This window comes from Physcomitrium patens, chromosome 11 (assembly GCF_059467195.1).
Source record: "Physcomitrium patens ecotype Gransden chromosome 11, ASM5946719v1, whole genome shotgun sequence".
NCBI lineage: Eukaryota > Viridiplantae > Streptophyta > Bryopsida > Funariales > Funariaceae > Physcomitrium > Physcomitrium patens.
The window spans coordinates 15,194,421-15,212,401 of record NC_143420.1 but is presented as its reverse complement, the minus strand read 5'-3'; the positions used below and the strand labels follow the sequence as shown (position 1 = coordinate 15,212,401).

General features: G+C 33.0%; 1 protein-coding gene, 1 long non-coding RNA gene and 1 pseudogene across 4 annotated transcripts; all 3 read right to left on the bottom strand.

The window, feature by feature from the left end:
* Nucleotides 1-6,067: 6,067 nt before the first annotated feature.
* LOC112289106 (metal tolerance protein 7-like) lies at nt 6,068-8,303 on the bottom strand (annotated as a pseudogene). The gene is made up of 2 exons (XR_016505608.1): nt 7,766-8,303; nt 6,068-7,380 (listed from the first exon to the last, which is right to left on the bottom strand). The product of XR_016505608.1 is annotated as a metal tolerance protein 7-like (transcript).
* A 136-nt stretch (nt 8,304-8,439) lies between these two features.
* LOC141044462 (uncharacterized) lies at nt 8,440-11,390 on the bottom strand. Of its 2 annotated transcripts, none has more exons than XR_012218589.2 (3): nt 9,653-11,390; nt 9,229-9,341; nt 8,440-8,979 (listed from the first exon to the last, which is right to left on the bottom strand). It is a non-coding gene; the product is annotated as an uncharacterized LOC141044462 (long non-coding RNA). The 2 variants fall into 2 exon arrangements; XR_012218588.2 differs by having other exon boundaries at nt 9,251-9,341.
* A 1,000-nt stretch (nt 11,391-12,390) lies between these two features.
* On the bottom strand, nt 12,391-17,981 carry LOC112288225 (condensin complex subunit 2). The gene is made up of 13 exons (XM_024532210.3): nt 17,601-17,981; nt 16,880-16,981; nt 16,492-16,606; nt 16,248-16,327; nt 15,995-16,058; nt 15,616-15,822; nt 15,130-15,470; nt 14,626-14,773; nt 13,989-14,236; nt 13,814-13,844; nt 13,540-13,712; nt 13,323-13,433; nt 12,391-13,055 (listed from the first exon to the last, which is right to left on the bottom strand). Exons 1-13 carry the CDS (start codon nt 17,847-17,849, stop codon nt 12,858-12,860), a joined length of 2,067 nt encoding a protein of 688 aa, XP_024387978.1. The 5' UTR covers nt 17,850-17,981; the 3' UTR covers nt 12,391-12,857.

Here is a 17,981-nt window from a genome sequence, read left to right as displayed (position 1 = left end):
TATGGTTCTCAGATCGAAATTCAAAAAGGCGATTGTCACACTTCACAGCAAAGTCAATTGCTTGACTCAATGTTTGAGGATCAGGTAAGTTGAGCATTAATTTTTTAACCTCATATTGTAATCCGTAGAGAAATTGGCTAATAAGTGCAACATCATCCCACTTGATATCAGTTGCAAGTTGTCAAAATTATGAAGCGTATAATGTTACTGATTGATTGTCTTGTCGTAAAATAAGGATCTTATTGGTTACAACACAAATTGCATCATGTTCTCCATACATGGATCAAAACTCTACCAAAGAAGCCTCTAGATTATCTAATATTGGATCTCGTCATTCAAGAAAAGATGAAAACCACAATAGTACTGAACTTGAAAGAAGCGTACCAATAAATCTAACTTGTGATCCTGGAGTTGGATAGCTTTGGGGTTGAAGCTCAATCACAAGTTGCACTTGATTGATAAATCCTCGAAACTTGGATCTGGTGCCATCAAACTTCTTGGGTAGGGCCATTCTTGGTTCTTTAACATTTGAAGGGCGTTCCACTATAGGAGAAAGGACATGGTTTAGTGTAGATGTTGAAGCAGCTCCAACCATTTCTATATCTTCACTTCCTACCAATCTTGTTGCTCCTTGTGGTGGTAAATTGAATTGATGCATCGCAAGCATTAATTCCTTCAATTGCTCTTGTATTTGTGCCATTGCATTCTTTATTTCAACAAGTTCTACCATGATAACACTTAGAAGAGAGAAGATGTCTAATATCGCTCAAGATAAATAGAAGAGAGGACTTGAGAACAAAGAAAATACTAAAGACAATATCAATTTAGAAGAGGGTAATCCACAACTTCTAATATGCTTATATCTTATCAAGAAAAAGGGATAATCCACTCTTAATCAAGATTAGACAAAGCTCTGATATTATAGGTGTACTCTTGTCAATCTGTCAAGGACAAGAACTCGATGAAAAAACATTTCAGACAAGTGAGCCTTCACTCAAAGAAAGATAACAAAATATAAATAAACAAGTATATATATTGAAAGAGAAACTAAAATGGCTATTGCCAAAAGACAAGAAAACTAGAGACCCTTGAAACTAGACTGAAAGCAAGAAATGAGTTGACAAGAATGAAGAAGCCTTCACTCTTGTCTCTATATATACTATCTAACTAGGGGCTACGTGGCGATGTTCTATAGGACCTCCAATATGTATTGACTTTGTATAATACATGCTTTGACTTATAAGGCAAGTTTTTCTACGTGTGGGCCATATAGTTAGCTTGATCTTCAAGCTAACAACATGTGTGGCACATGGCCAACTTGTTCACCACATTTCTAATCCAAAAAGTCAATTAAAGACACCTATGAAGTCAAAGCATCGTCTATAAAGCTTCTAGGAAGCTTCCATATTAAATACTATAGAATTAACTTACTTTTACCTACTTTTACTTATTTCTACCTATTTGAATATGTAATTACTAGCTTACACGATTATGTCCGTGACACTGCCTTATTAGATTCAAGAGCCTCAGCATACTTCTTAGATGAAGAATTTGCTAAAATACATAGGATATTTTTAGTGAAGAAAACTAAATCTGTTCATGTAGAAATCATAGATGGTCGTCCATTGTTGTAGAATAGATATTAATTTGTTTTTGAAAGATATTGGTAGAATATATTAATAGTCCATATAATAGGAAATTCAGGAGGATGGATGAGTGATTTAGTTATTAAAAGTGGTTAATTACAGAATTACGGTTAGAATCTGGAGAATGAGGGAAAAATATATAGGAGTTGTAGAAGTTAATTAACGTGCCATCGCTGTGATAGTGTGAGCCGAGGTAAGCTTAGTGCTACCTCTTTTCTTTTGTTTGTTATTTTCTTTAAATAAGAGGATTGAGAGGTTCTGAATATTGTGAAGTGAAGTATAGAATGGAAATGTGATTGGTATTATTTGAGAAGAAGAAAGATTGAATGCTGAAATCTGATTGTAGTTGAGTAGAAAGAATGAGTCTGTGTTTGTGTGAAATATTGTAATATGAATGGCAGTTCTGTGTGAAGAATTCAGTGATTGGAACAAGGATAATTGTGTGATAAAAGCTGTGAGGGCGAAGTATTACAGTTGGAGATTATGAGGGTGAATATATTGGTAAAAATAGCAGTTATTGGTATACCTGAAGTGCTGTAACAAAGAGATCGATAAGGTGAAGGAGGAGATTATAGTTTCCTTGTGTGTTCAGATATTAGAAATAGAGACGATACATTCAAGAGGTAATTGATTGTGTGACCTTAACGTGAAGACTTAAGTAACTAGTCATTCCCCGTATTCGAATCTCCCTATATAAGTTTATGCTGGGAGGTTTCTTCCGAAATATGTAAAACGAGCAATCACAATTATCTTTACGAGATGTTATTCATGAAACTCTTCCTATAGAAGTAACAACTAATGATCACAGTAGCTTTGTATTATTTAATATTATTAGATCTTCTTCTAATCCAGTCATCTTAGGTTTATCATGGTTAGAAAAATATAACCCAAAAATAGATTGGACTTCTGATAGCCTTTACTTTTTTAAAAGTATAATTAAAGATGTGGTTAATCAAGTAGAGGGTCATAAGTCTAGTACAAGTAAACTTCTATTTGTGCAAGAGCTTTCTTGCATACTGCAAAAGAAAGATCACCTTGTGTCATTTATGTCATACATGTTTCTATTGGTGGAAAGACTTCAAGTGGCATTCCAAGCCAATATCAAGATTTTCAAGATGTATTTGAAGAAAAAAATGCAGATACTCTTCTGGAACATCATTCCTATGATTGTTCAATTGACCTTCAAGAAGGAGCACAACCGCCATTTGGACCAATCTACAATTTATCACAAAATGAGTTGGCTGAATTCAAGGAGTACATTAAAGAAAATTTGGCCAAAAACTTCATACGCCATTCCAAATCTCCAGCAAGAGCTCCAATTTTATTTGTAAAGAAAAAAGATGGATCAATGCAGATGTATGTCGATTATCAAGGACTCAACAAAATCACCATCAAAAACAGGTATCTACTATCTTTGATATCTAGACTCTTTGATCAGTTGAATCAAATTAAGATCTATACAAAAATAGATCTATGAGGAGCGTACAATCTGGTATACATCAAAGAAGGAAATGAATAGAAGTCTGCATTTTGAACAAGGTATGGACATTTCAAATTCAACATCATGCCTTTTGGACTTACAAATGAACTAGTAGCATTCCAACAACTAATGAATGATGTCTTTTGGGAGTTTTAAGATGATTTTATTGTTTGTTATCTAATCGACATCTTAATTTATTCTAAGAATACAAAAGAACTTGAACTTCATGTTTGTCTTGTGTTACAAAAACTAAGAGATGCGGGACTCTATGCCAAGATAGAAAAGTATGTATTCACACTACTCAAGTTCTTTGCATACATCATTTCAAATAGTGGACTTATGATGGATATTAAGAAAGTTTAAGATATTATAGATTGAAAGATCCCAAAAATGGTAAGAGATGTCTGATGCTTTTTGGGATTTGCCAACTACTATTGGATCTTCATCAAAGACTTCTCTCAAGTTGCAGCTCCACTTACACGATTGACTTGTAAAAACAAACTTCAATGGAATCAAGAAGTGGAGTAGCATTTGAAGCATTGAAGATAGCCTTTGTTTCTGCACCAATCTTGTATCACATTGATTTTTTTAAGCCATTTTTTTATGGAAACAGATCCATCAGATTTGAGTATCATGTATCACAAATCTTGTATCACATTTGTTTTGAGTGTTGTATTGTCACAAATGGGAACAGATGATAAACTTCATACAGTAGCTTTTCATTCTAGAAATTTTTTAGTAGCTGAGATCAATTACGAGATCTATGACAAAGAACTTCTTACAATCATGGATTTATTTCAAGAATGGTGCCATTATCTAGAAGGTGCTCCTAATCCAGTCACCGTATATACAAATCACAAGAACCTTGAATATTTTATGACAATACGTGTTTTGAATTGTTGCTAAGCCCGTTGGAGTATATCTTTGTTAAGATTTGAATTCAAGATGACTTATTGATAAAAAAACAACAAGGTTTGTCATATGCACTCTCTAGATAATCTTACCTTGTACCAAAAGAAGGAGATGTTACTTTTGATCAGCAATAGATAATTCTCTTGAAGCCAAAGCATCTTCATCTTCGAGCAATGAAATCAATACTAACTATTGATTCAACTTTTATTAACCAAATTCAGTCAAGTATATCTCCTAATCTTCTTATTCATGATATTAAGGAAAATCCTTCAAAGTCTGATGATACTTCTAACTTTGAATTCAAAAAAAATCTACTATATTTTGAGGGACGCATATATATTCCAAAAAGTGAAGCTCGATTATGTATTTTTCAAGCTTGTCATGACTTTCTAGTAGCATGATATTTTAGATATAATTAAATTTTAGAACTAATATCCAAAGATTTTTGGTGGCCTCAAATGTAGAAGGCAGTCAAAGATTTTGTACAATCTTGTGATGTTTGCTCAAGATCAAAAACTCCTTGTCATCAATCTTACAAACTTCTTCAGCCATTATCTATTCCAGAACAACCACAGTCTTCTGTTTCTATGGATTTCATCATGGATCTTCCAATCTCATGTTCTTATGACTCTATATTCATGATACTAGACTGTTTTACAAAGATGGCACATTTTGTACCATGTACAAAATCTATCACAGGTGAAGAAATAGCTAAGTTCTTTCTTGACAATATCTATCACTATTATGGATTACCCAAGGATATTATATCAGATAGGGGAACTATCTTCGGCATTCCATCCTCAAATTGATGGACAAACGAAGCGTGTTAATTAAGTTTTAGAGCAATATTTAAGATGTACCATCAACTACTAACAAGATGATTGGACAACTCTTTTGTCATTGGCAGAGTTAGCTTATAATAATACAATACATTCTTCTATAAAATAAACATTTTTTTTTTTACCAATTCTGGTTATCATCCACGACTTGATACTTTTGACTTTTCAAAAGTTGATAATCCTACGGCAAAAGATTTGGCAATTCATTTGTTAGAGCTACATGCAACAATGAAGGCGTATGTAAAAGAAGCTCAAGAATAACAAAAGATTAATGCGGATGTCTATATAAAGGAACAACCACCATTCTACATGGGTGATAAGGTATGGTTACTTCATCACAATTTTAAGACCACTCATCCTTACAATAAGTTGGACTATTGAAGGCTTCGACCATTTCTTATTTCTGTACAAATAAATCCAGTTGTATATCGTTTACACCTACTCGAGTCAATAAAAATCCATCTAGTATTTCACATGTCACTTCTTGAACCATACAAGACCATGGACATACCAAGAAGAAGACAAGCTCCACCTCATCCTATAGAAGTGGACAATAATGAAGAATTCGAAGAAGAAGAAGTTATAGTTTCAACGCGGCACCAACATAAATTGGAATATCTTGTCCATTCGTGCGGATATGATATTAGAGAATGCACATGGAAACTAGTAAAGAATCTTGCAAATGTACCAAAGGCGGTAGAGGCTTTTTATCAACAACATCCATCAAAATCGAGATAAAAACCTTCCTTATAAAAGAAAAAAGATCTAGGCAAGATAACATTCTATTTTCAATCTTTGTTTGTATCTTCTTTATAGTTGTGACATTGAGGAGATGGAAAACCAACAATTAGCGGATTTTACTCAAAAGCCTTGGTTTGTTGACCTGTCGGACAAGACATTATGATTGTCACAACCTTCAAGACGACGTGATCGAGATGAAGATCCTTAAGAACGACATGTTTTTCTTCAAATAGATGGCGAGATATAACGCATTTGATATCACGACCTTGGAAGGAACTCTCGATATTTAGTGATTTTACTAGAGGTAGGAACAATTCCTAATGGTATTTCGAATGTTTTGTTTGAAAGAAGTTATGAAGGCCTCAATAATGATCAAATAACTAGGTAGTCTTTCTGTCTTGGTATGGGACACTATCGATGGTTGAAAGGCCCTATGAATCATCTTTGAAGAGAATAAAGATTAGAGTATGTGGCAAGCACAATTTGTTGCATCTTAGACTTCCTCGACATGTGATCACTACTCCTCCTCAAACTTATCCATAGAAGGAGGGAGTAATGTCACGGACATATATTTACTGTAATTATTAACTAGGTGATATAAATAGGTTGAAATAGATAAAAGTAGATTAATTTCATAATATCTTTTAAAAAAGCTTCTTAGAAGCTTTATAGACGCTCCTTTGACTTTACATGTGTTTATACTTGATTGGTAGGTTAGAAACTTGATGAAGAAGTTAACCATGTCCCACACATATTAGTAGCTTGCAAAACAAGCTAACTTTGTGGCATCCACATAGAAAACTTGCCTTACAAGTTATGATACGTGTTGTGCAAAGTCAATACTATAAGACATCGCTCCATGTAGAACCACCATTTTACATGGATGACAGAACAGCAATGAGTTTGGATATTGTTTTCAATACATTCAAAATGTAGTGTTACTTTCAATTTTAACAATCAAATTCATATATTAATGTGTATTTAAATAAGTCAAAATCATGAATTATTAGATTTTTACTCACACAATCAAAAAATCTTGTTACTTTATAATGTGATGTAATTAGTAAGATTTTGTATTAACTTCAAAATCTTTCTTGTAATGTATAAATACAAGTCTTGTTTTATAATTATGTTTATTTTACTCTTGTATAATAATATTCAAACTAGTACAAATTTGAATATTTTAACAAATTTTGAGCTCAAAATCTTTCACATAGTACCTTTTTTTAAACAAAATCTAAAATAAGGTAAAAATAAAAAAGCTTATAAAACTTTGTGAAAGTAAAATAATAATTCAATTTTGTAAATAAATCAAGCATATCAATAAATTCATGCCATGATTGTATCCACTTGTGTTCATTTCAAAAAAATAAAACATACATCTATTAAAACTCAAATAAAAGACATAAATTCAATAATCCAAATATCCTAAATGTTCCATTATATTTTTTTCATCATAATGGAGATGAACAAATGCACGTTCAATCTCGGGTAATGTTTCAACTTAGTTTTGTAGTAATTCTCCAATATCATGTGCTTTCCATAATAGCATGTCTTTTGACAATACAATATCTATTTTTGCAAAATAATAATCTCCCAATGTGTAGGCATATATGGTCTTTATTTTGATGATGGCTCTATCATGGTTCCATACAAGATACGTCAATTTAGCTAAAAAATTAGAAGGAGCGCTTGTGCTCGATAAAGATTGAGCATTTTCAATTATCGTTCCGGCCCATATGTATATAGTGTAAAATGCAAGCTACAATTAATTGGATTATTAAAATTAGTACAACATGTAAAATCAATGCATATTCTAACTTATTAGTTGGTGTAAAATCCAAAAACTCATTCAAAATATATAATCTATGTATGAAAAAATCTATGTTTAAAGTTTTAAAAAATAATTCTAAAATTATTCATGTATATATATATATATATATATATATATATATATATATATTTGTAAATATGCTTTAATTGATCATGTATATTTTAAGAAAAAATGATAGAAGTATAAAATAAAATAAAAAAATCTATATAGAATTCAAGCATTGATATATTTGAATTTGAATTAAGGACGTAGCAAAATAAAAATTAAAGTCTTGTTTTATTAATTGTATTTGTAACTATATTGGGTGGCTTACCAAAATGGCACCAATAGGATCAAGCCACCAAACATAGGCTTTGGCAAGCAAAGTGGCACCTAGACTAACAAAATTAGTTATAACATCAAAGAAATGGTCTTGTGCATATGCTTTAACAATTTTATTATCAAATTGACGGCAAAATATAAACAATAGAAATTTGATGCCCGTGACTGTAAGCATGATGCCAACCACCCACAACCTTTTTGAGCCACTTTCAATGTCAAATACATGATCTTGCAAAACTTTCATTTTGGATGTGAAAACACAATTTTATAATTTAAATGATTGAAAATCTCTTAAATTTTATAAACTTAGTATAGGACTTTTAGAAATCTCAATTGAATTCTGGTGTTTTTTTAATAAAAAATAAAATATTTTATTTATTTGAAATATGAAATATTGTTGATTTTTTTTTTTTGAAAATTACTGATGATGACAGTTTGTAAGATGATTCAATGATTATTTCTAATCCCAACATGGTCATTACACAAGCAAATATCATGATTTCCTATACTACCAAATTAATATCATCACTATCAATACACACACATATATATATATATATATATATATCCATGAACAAGTCTTCTTACTTAACTTTAAAGACTAACTATCATAATTTTTAATATGAGATTTTATTTTTAAAATATATATATATATATATATATATATTTAGAGAAAAAAAAAAAAAAAAAAAAAAAAAAAAAAAAACTTTACAATTATTCTTGGATGACTAAATATTAATGTGACATGAATAATTTTAAGGGACGATTCAAATTAATTGTATTGGTATAATTTAGCTCAATGTATAATCAATGTTTTGATAATATATTTGTTTTGTAAAAAGATTGAATAAATGGCAACAAAACGCTTTAGTTAAGAAAAGATACATTAAGCCTAGATTTTTTTATATAATAAAACAACTCAAACTCTAAATGAAGATGGCTTATACATAATTTTCATACCAAAGGTTGTCTTCGTTTTTTACCAATAGGATATATGTATTTGTTCACTCTTTTCATGGACATAGCCGCCCACCATATAATAATTCCTGACAACAAATCAAGTAAAGAGTCCATAGTAGAGGCAATAATAGCAAGTGATAGGCTCACATAAGAAGCGTAAATCTTACTCAAAAGCAACACTACATTAGCAATGTTGGATAAACTAATTGCCCATTGCTCTCTTTGCCTTGTAAAATCTCTTTCTTCCTACACAAAATCAATTCAACTATATATTTCCTATAAATACTTTTTTTTGTTAAAACGTGTGAGTGTTTTATAATTTTATAATATAGAATATGAAAGAAGATAAAGATATATATATATATATATATATATATATACTAATTTTTAAGTATGACATTTGTAGGATTATGTTTGTTTACATGTATAAAGAACAATAGTGTCATTGTGATTTGTATACAAAATCTTATTAAACAAACAATTTAGAAGAATTACTTGAGACGAAGTTGGAATATACCCTTCATGTTTATTTACACCATCCATATCATAATACAACTGCAACAGTTCATATTGTTTGTTGTAATAATCATTAATTGGGTCCTTATATCCTAAAAAGTTTATACGTATCTTTGTCAGTAACAAATATTATTCTACAAAATATTATTATAAAATTAATATCAACCGAAATAAGCTATATATATATATATATATATATATATACACACACATATTCATATTCAAACATTCTTTTGTTACCTATAAATGTAAGTTCTGAGTTTGAGAAGTGGTATATAAGTTGAATACAAATCTCAACAACAATTCAGAAAGAGATTTATGATTTCTCTACAGATTTTTTATTATTTTTTTTATTTTAACATGAAATTATTAACTTGAGTTTAAAATGAAGATGAATTGTAACCTAAAAATTTCTTCAATTTTTACATGCGGTCTCTCATTTGAATGAGAGCATTAAGTCTAAAAGTAGAAGCCTTCAATTGCCAAGATTGGGTTTCTGACATATCCATTAATGGCATATTCCACTGAATAATTGAAGACGATGGTAGTTGATTTCTTTCAAAAAATCAATTGTTTTATAATTTTTTCAATATATATTTTTAATTCCATTTATTTTGATAAATATTGTTGAAAATTTGGCACAGATCCAATATAACTATTCCAGCAGAAAATTATGTATCATTTGTCAAAGTTTTCATTACGTTTCTCAAATGTATATATTGATATTTTTGCTTCAGTTTTGTAAAATAAAATAAAAAGTTAAAATAAATTGAAATTCAATACAAATTTAAATTTCTAAAAAACAAACTAAGAATATTTCACAGCTTAACAGCTCGCATTGGAGGCCCTTGCTTTGGTTCTTGAGGAATATATTAAAGCATGTTATTGGTATGAATTAATAAACAATACCAAAATGTATCACAATGCAAATTGTGTAATAAACAATTAAACAGCTCTATTTCATTAATGTCATGCAAATCAACTGTGAAAAATGATAAAAACTGATATACACAATTAAGGAAATCAACTAGATAGTATTATTATTTTTTTTTATTTTATTTTTTGCTAGTGAATGGAAGATAAAGGTAAAAATCTCCTAGGAAACAAATATAAATAAAACAACATTAATCTTCTAATTCTGAGTTGTATTGTGTTTTAAAGTTTTGTGACCGTAGTTCCTATTTTCAATTTTACCATCAATATTATAATGAGATGTCATAAATAATTCCAAAAAATACTTTTAATGAAATTTTATTTTTATTTGCAAATATCCATTTTTTTGAAATAATGAATCTTTTTATATAGAATAATATATCATTAATACAAAAAAATATAAATATAGATTTTTTATGAATAAAGTGAATGTTTATTTTTTTTCTTTTTTAATAATATTTTTGCTAATAAGACCATATCTTCCTTTGAAGTTTTGAAGATTTAAATTTCAAAGTAATTTTTGCAAGGGTTTGTTAATATCAAGATTCTAGAATTTAAACTAAAATATTATATTTGTGAGTCAACTTTTAGGACACTAAATAATGTTAAATTTGATATAAAATACTTTGTTATTGATAATGAGATAGTTATCCATTTCATAAATTTATTATTATAAATATGATTTTTTCAAATTTGGAAAGAAAATTCAATCATTAATAAACTTATACTTTAACATAACTACAAACAATTATCTAAATTATAGATTTCCTCTAGAAAGCTTTTTAATGATTTGAACAATAGATACCATATATTATTCTTTTAACAACATCTAAATTGTTGCTGAATTTATTTTCAGTTCAAATAAGGTGACATGAAAGTTGTTAAACTTTAAGCAAACTTAGATAACAACAAATATAAAATTTATTCAGATTTTAGATTTTTTTAATTATTTTAAATTTCTAAATATAATTATAAATGCCTTAACAAGTTCATCTAAGTAAAAAAATTCACATGAATTGTTTTCAATAAAAAGTCAAGACTACATAAAATAATACCAAGTCAAAAAACGTGTACAAATTTTATTCCAATGATGCCTGTAAATAACATAAAGAAGATTGAATCATATTAAAAAACTACAACATTTTTATTGATATTTTAATCAATGGTTTCTTGCATGCCACAGTTTGGTTTATTTGCATATGTTTCAAGATATCTTTAATATATATATTTTTTATTTGACTCATGAAATTTGCTTGTCTAGGTTATTGAACTTGTTGGCATAGATTTCATATTATATTATTAATTTTTTTAAATGATTTGGTGGTTTGTCTTTTAGTGTTACAAATTTTAAAACATAAGAAAATTATGTCAATAACATGTAAATTATATTCTTAGACTTGAAGATATTACAATTCTATTTGTCACTTGTTTCTTGTTGTAATAAGCAAATACAATTTTTAATACAAGAGTATGTTTACAATAATTTAAAATTAAAATTAACAATATCTACAAAGATCAGGAATAAAACACTAAAATTTAATTACAGAAGAACGAAATAATTCTGATTCAAATAACTTATTTATTTAGATAAAAAAAACACAAGATTTAATTATATAGTCAAATATTGATACGCCATTAAAATTCATTACTTCGTTTGTTACTAGTTATCTTTCAATTTCAAACTTTTTACAATTGAGTTTTACAATAGATTCATCTCTAAATATTTATTAGACAATTTGTTTGTACAAACAGATTGTCTACTTATCTAGTGTTTTTTCGTTCAATCCCAATTTTTTTGACTGTAATAAAACCTTTCCAATAATACTTGAAATCAAAAAAACCATTCCAGCTATAATGCAGTACTTTTCACCTGTGAAATTCTAATCTAAAAATACATGAATTTTGTTTGTTTTCTTCAGGTTCAACAACAGAAGTTAGACTAACCGAAAAGAAAGATTTCTTATAGAGGTTTTAGAATTGTTGATGAAAATTTCAGTTAAAATGTGAAAATCTATATGGAAATCAGAAAATGCTTTATTGTACAAATGACATACTAATAACAATATCAAAGAAGCAAGCGTTATTAGAAACTTAAATGATAACACCCTATGATAACACCATTAGTTTAGAAAATATGTTATAATTTCGAGGTATTCAAAACTAAATTGAACATAGATGAATTTTTTGAACATTAATACAACGAACAAATCCTTCACAAATCAAAGTTTTATTTTGTATTGTTTTATTACATTTCTCAGATAATTAAATAAAAATTTACAATTGTAAGTCTACCAAGTTCTGTTCGAGGCGATTACCATCACAGTGCAGTTTGGGAGATGCTTAATTAACTACTACCTTAAGAAAACAAGTTAATACTTTCGAGACCATAATACTCTCGCAATTTATTTCTGTTAACTAGAAACAAAATCAGTGTCAGGAGGAAGATTTTCCTAAACCTTAACATTAAAAACACTGCAGTGAGAAAGCGTACACATGGTACGCTTCAAGTTGGATGGTGGACTGCATCCAAATCCTATGAAAATTACACCATAATGAACATTTGCGAAAATCAGGGGTGTGTAGGGGATCACGAACACCTGATGCTCTGTACAGCTAAAAGTATCTGACAATTTGACACCCAATTTTAGAAGCACTCCTGAAAGCATGGCTCCGACTTAGGCTTGAAAAATCTGCAGATCGTCCATTGTAGGGCAATCCACGATGCGCAGATTATGCTCGTTTGCCAAGTGGAGAAGGCAAATGAAACACAATTGCACAGAAATATCCTCGCGCTCAGCAGCAGCACAGTCTTCAGGGATGACGTTCAGCAGATTTTGGAAAGGAACACCAGCGGGTTCCTTTTCAGGCTCATCCTGGTATTTACACAAATATAGAAAGCGTCAGCATCAGTTTCGTTCCTGAAAATTACCACCTCTGAAAACAGAACTTTCAAATTCGTCAGTTTCAGGTCGATGGTCTGCTGAAATTGTTCAAGCAGAGACCACGAGCTTCTAGCTACACTGTCTACCACAGAATTATAACCTTGGTCACCATAACACCATATGTATCAAAATCAATAGAAAGCCTTCAATAACACATAATGGAAACATTCTCATGTTCAAGCAATTCCAAGGACATACTTCGTCAGTGGCAGCCTGAATATCCTGAAGATGGGACCAAAGTGATTCTTTCAAAATACGCACGTCGACTTGTTTTGATGTTTTGTCGTAATTCACATCAACTTTCTGAATCTGTAACACGGAGCGGAGAGTATCAGTGTCTTTCTTGTAGCATAACATACAGGGTACAAAACTTAATTTCTACATTCTCAAATGTAACCGCATGTGAAAATTATACCTTGCGCGGAACAGCAACCAGATCAGTGCCAAACGGGTCCTCGACATCACCATCACCATCACCATCGTCACCAGGCCAGTCACCATGAAAACCGTCCATTCCACAGTCATTTCCAGAATCATATCCATAGTCCTGCCCGGACAGACCAGAAAGATCACTCTGTTTGTGTCCATCTGCACAGAAGATTCAAGTCAATGGTACTGCAAAACGGATATCGAGGAAATTGAACACAACAGCATTCAAGATATCACAAGCAGCGACAGGAAAAAATCACCTGTAATTTGATTTTCTCTCTTCCAGATACACTGCATAAACACAGTATTGCCTTCAGTATACATTTCACAAGCACAAGCACGCCTGCCGTACATTTTGAGTTCGAAAAAGTCCATACACAGATGAAAAGTTCATTATGATTTGATTAGCAAGGATACAGCAGAAATATCACTTACCAAAATAGAAGGGCGAAGAAAAAGGTGTACAAGATTCAAAGCTTCATAATGGACATCCTCTGGGAGAAGGCCATTGAAAGCAACACCGCGTTGCACGAGAAGCGTAGAACGAAGGTCCTGAGCACGATTGAAAAGTGACATGTCTATCTCCGGAGGATTCTCGAAATCAAGCACGAAAGGTTGGCGTTTCTTTCTTTTCACTTTAGTTGAGCTCGGATTTTCATCTCCAGTCTGTCCACGATGGCCGTCTGAAACCCACAAAGAGGCCAGACACTTTAAGATGCCGCAGGGTTAACTAGGATGTGGTTTGATTAGACACTTACTAACCATGTCATGTTAACAAGGAACCAAACATCACCACAGAATTATCAAAACGAATATCGACCTATTACTGAGCTGGATCAAAACCAACACAAGATACTGAAGCGTGAGTATGCTTACCTCATAGAAATGACTTACTTTTAAAAGGACGCAATAGCTTAAATTGCTAGGTTTAAAGGTCTAACCATAAATCCTCTTAGAATTTGCTTTGAAAACCATTTTTTAATGCCACCTAAATTTGTATCTACATGTAAGCAACAACTAACAGAAGACTACCAAACTTCAGGTTTATTCAGTTGTGAGGGATGTCGTGTACCTCGAGGGTTCCTGTATTTCCAATGATCAGGTCCGGCCCAAGCATTGGACTTGTCTAATAAGCCGAAGCCAGCGTTCATCCAATCAACAGCTGAGTGGCTGACGACATTCCCATCCTCAGTGTACTCCATTTCTCCTCCCGCAACTCCCTATAAATAGTTTCAAAACAACAAAAAGGTGAATTAGCTGAAAACACATTGAGTTGCTCAGGGAATGTATTCGAAGAAAAGATCTCAATAAAACTCATAGCGAAAACAGCGAGTGGATATCAGTCTAAACTGAGCACTAGTGGTTGACATGATGATCACATGTTTGGATCAGGTGCAAGTTAAAAAAAAACGATTCTTTTAGCTGGAAAACATAGTATCACACCAAGTCCAGGAAGAGATAAACTGTAAATAATATAACGTCTGATGGCGGTGGAGTTTATGAAGACAAAAACAAAGAGGATGATGTTGACGGGAAACTATTTGGGACATGCACTAAATAGGAGAATTGTGCTTACCTCCTCGTCTTCCAAGTCAGGACCTAACCCAGGCATTGGATCCACGCCAATGTCATCATCCACTGCATCAAACGCTCCATCCAGATAATTTCCTTCTTGGTACCCGTTAGAACCTCCAAGGTCAAAAGCTTCCTCAGCGTCGTTGTCATAATCTTCCCCGGCATCTCCATATTGCCAAGGTGAGTTTATTTCTTCATCCTCAGAAAAATCAGAGGACTGCTTGGAAGCTTCAGCCAGGGTTGACGTCCGATAGGGATCGTTTAACATTTTGACGATATCGTCTAAAGACGGCGAGATCTCTTTCTCCTCGAGTAAACGCTCCAGCATCGCATCAATACTATCTGTGAACCATGAAGTGTAGTACGGTTAAGGCATGAACAGATGAATGCATCGATTGGCACCAGAGAGCAACTTTAAGCAAAGTTCACTAGCACACAGACCTCGCAATGCAAAGACATGTCTCTTGTAAGGCACGGAACGACCTACCTTTCATGAACGATAGGTTTACAGAAGCGTGCCGCTCAGAATCATTCTTAGCTTGAGCCAACATGCTTTTCTCAGGTACCTCCCAAGAATCAAACACGATCTCACATCCTTGATACACGGAAAGTGTATTAAGAAGAAGACCTTTCGCTCCACCTTCATCAAATTGCGCTGATGTTTGCTGAAATAATGGGTCCACAGTAAAAGCCACTGCAAAAATCAATTAGGCAATTCACATAAGGCGGCTCTCTTGGCGACAAGCTGCATAACTTGGAAGAGCATTGAGATCAACATAACAACCCTACACCCTAGCCTACGCATATCAGCAACATTAAATCACGACACGTCATCCTAGGTCTGGAGAGCAGGAATAACTTCTTACCATCGAATTTCTTGATGTTGAGAGAATCAAATGATGCCTCCAACGTACTGGAATGGCTTCCACTCTAGAAAACCAACGTCGACCATTAACTTATACTGCAAAATATAATCTAATGTAAAATCTGGTAACGACGCAGCCTGAACCTGACTAACAGCAATGTACGAATTCACACCAATTAGCATCTTCACATCACTGAAATCTTTCTAGAAATCAGTAAATGCAGTGTCCAAGTACAAATAAGGTCTGTGTTTACTTTCTTGCTGGAACCCTTTCTGGGCTCCTCTCCGTTGTTTGCAGCTTGTTGACCATCTACATTCCCATCCTCAGCTTGACCTGTGGTACAAGATGTTTTGTAACAAAATCTTAGGTTTTGATTACCATGTCCACCTCGAGTCCAGCTTGATAACACTTACTATATTAGACGTACTTGAGTGTCTGTGAGGGTGAGAGAAAAAGACGAAATCATCAAACACAAAATGATATATGATCATGATTACCGTTATCATCTCCAGATGTACGGTTAAGACCACCCAGCACTTTGTATGTCTCGGAATGCACCGAATCCACTCTCGTAGAATAAATTTTGACACCTGCTTCCAACGTGCAGCTCGCCTGCAACAGTATCCAGGAATCACCTGTCAAAGCCTTATTCAGACTGTAATAGTAACATCACGTACATTGACCACTTGTTAAATATTTAAAATGCAAAGACAGGAATACAATTCCATAATGGACAAGTTATCACACTGGAGGGTCTGCTTCAAGTTAAGTTTAAGATCACCAACATCCCAATGCTCTCGACGAAAAGGTTAGAAATGCATTTTCTACACGCATCTCAAAATCATTGCAAAGAACGAAATGAAATTGTAAATGAGAAGAACTTGCCTTCTGAAAGTTGGTTTGATCATCTTCATCATCATCTCCTTGAACAAGAGCACTAAGGTGATCGATCAACTTCAGATCCCAGGTATTGCGCTGCGTGATTTTCTGCACGCATCCAAAAATCCAAACACCGGTTACCGGTGCTTAGTCGCCTCAGACCCAAAACAAGCAAAGGGTTGCCAATAATCTAATTAAATTCAACTCACACAACCTTGATCGCATAGCAACACACCGTTCAGGTCGGACCAAGCACCTGCCAAACTAATATCTCACACGCCCAAGAGAAAAAAAAATAATAATAATAAAATAAATAAATAAATAACATCACAAAGTAAACATGGGTGTGGCACTTCCTATATGCAGCTATAAGTGATTCCGTCAAAAAAGGCAACAACGGCCTCCACAATACGCACATCTGCTCTGAGGCAAATATCTAAGCATCAAAATAAAGACTAATCATTAACATGAAACTTTCCATTAAATATCAAGTTCATATACAAGCATAAAATAGTCCTAGAAGACATGATAGAGGTAATCCAGCAGAAAAACCAAACAGACCGACTTTTTAATTGATTTCCCCAGGCAGACACACATTGTGCGCGGCAGACTGAAGGCTCCGGTAGTGAAGCTTCAAGACGTGCTCTTAAAGAAGCGCATTGCAGGCACCATAATCAAACGGACAAATTTAACAGGACGACGGTGCATTTCACCAGGGGTTACATACATTCTCCGCGGCGAGCTTGATACAATTGTTGTGGAGCTCCAGGATATGCTCCCGACTGAGCACACTGGACTCCTCGGGTGCGGCCACGGAGGAGAAGGCCGCCAAGATGTCACCGCCGATGCCGGACTTGCGACGCAGCGCGGCTGCTCTGGCTCTGCGCACCTGCGCACGCTCCTCCTCATCGTCGTTGGGCGTGAGCAAAAGGGCGTACCCGGGCGACTGCACCCGATCCTTCAAAGGAGTCCTCATGGTGACCTCGCGCTTGAGCTCTTGTGCGCATTCAATCGTAAAGGGGATGATGCCCCAGCACACTGCGAGACGTTGGAATCGAAGCAAAAACGAAGCAGAGCAAATTCGAAGTCCAAAAAGCTCCACTCCCGC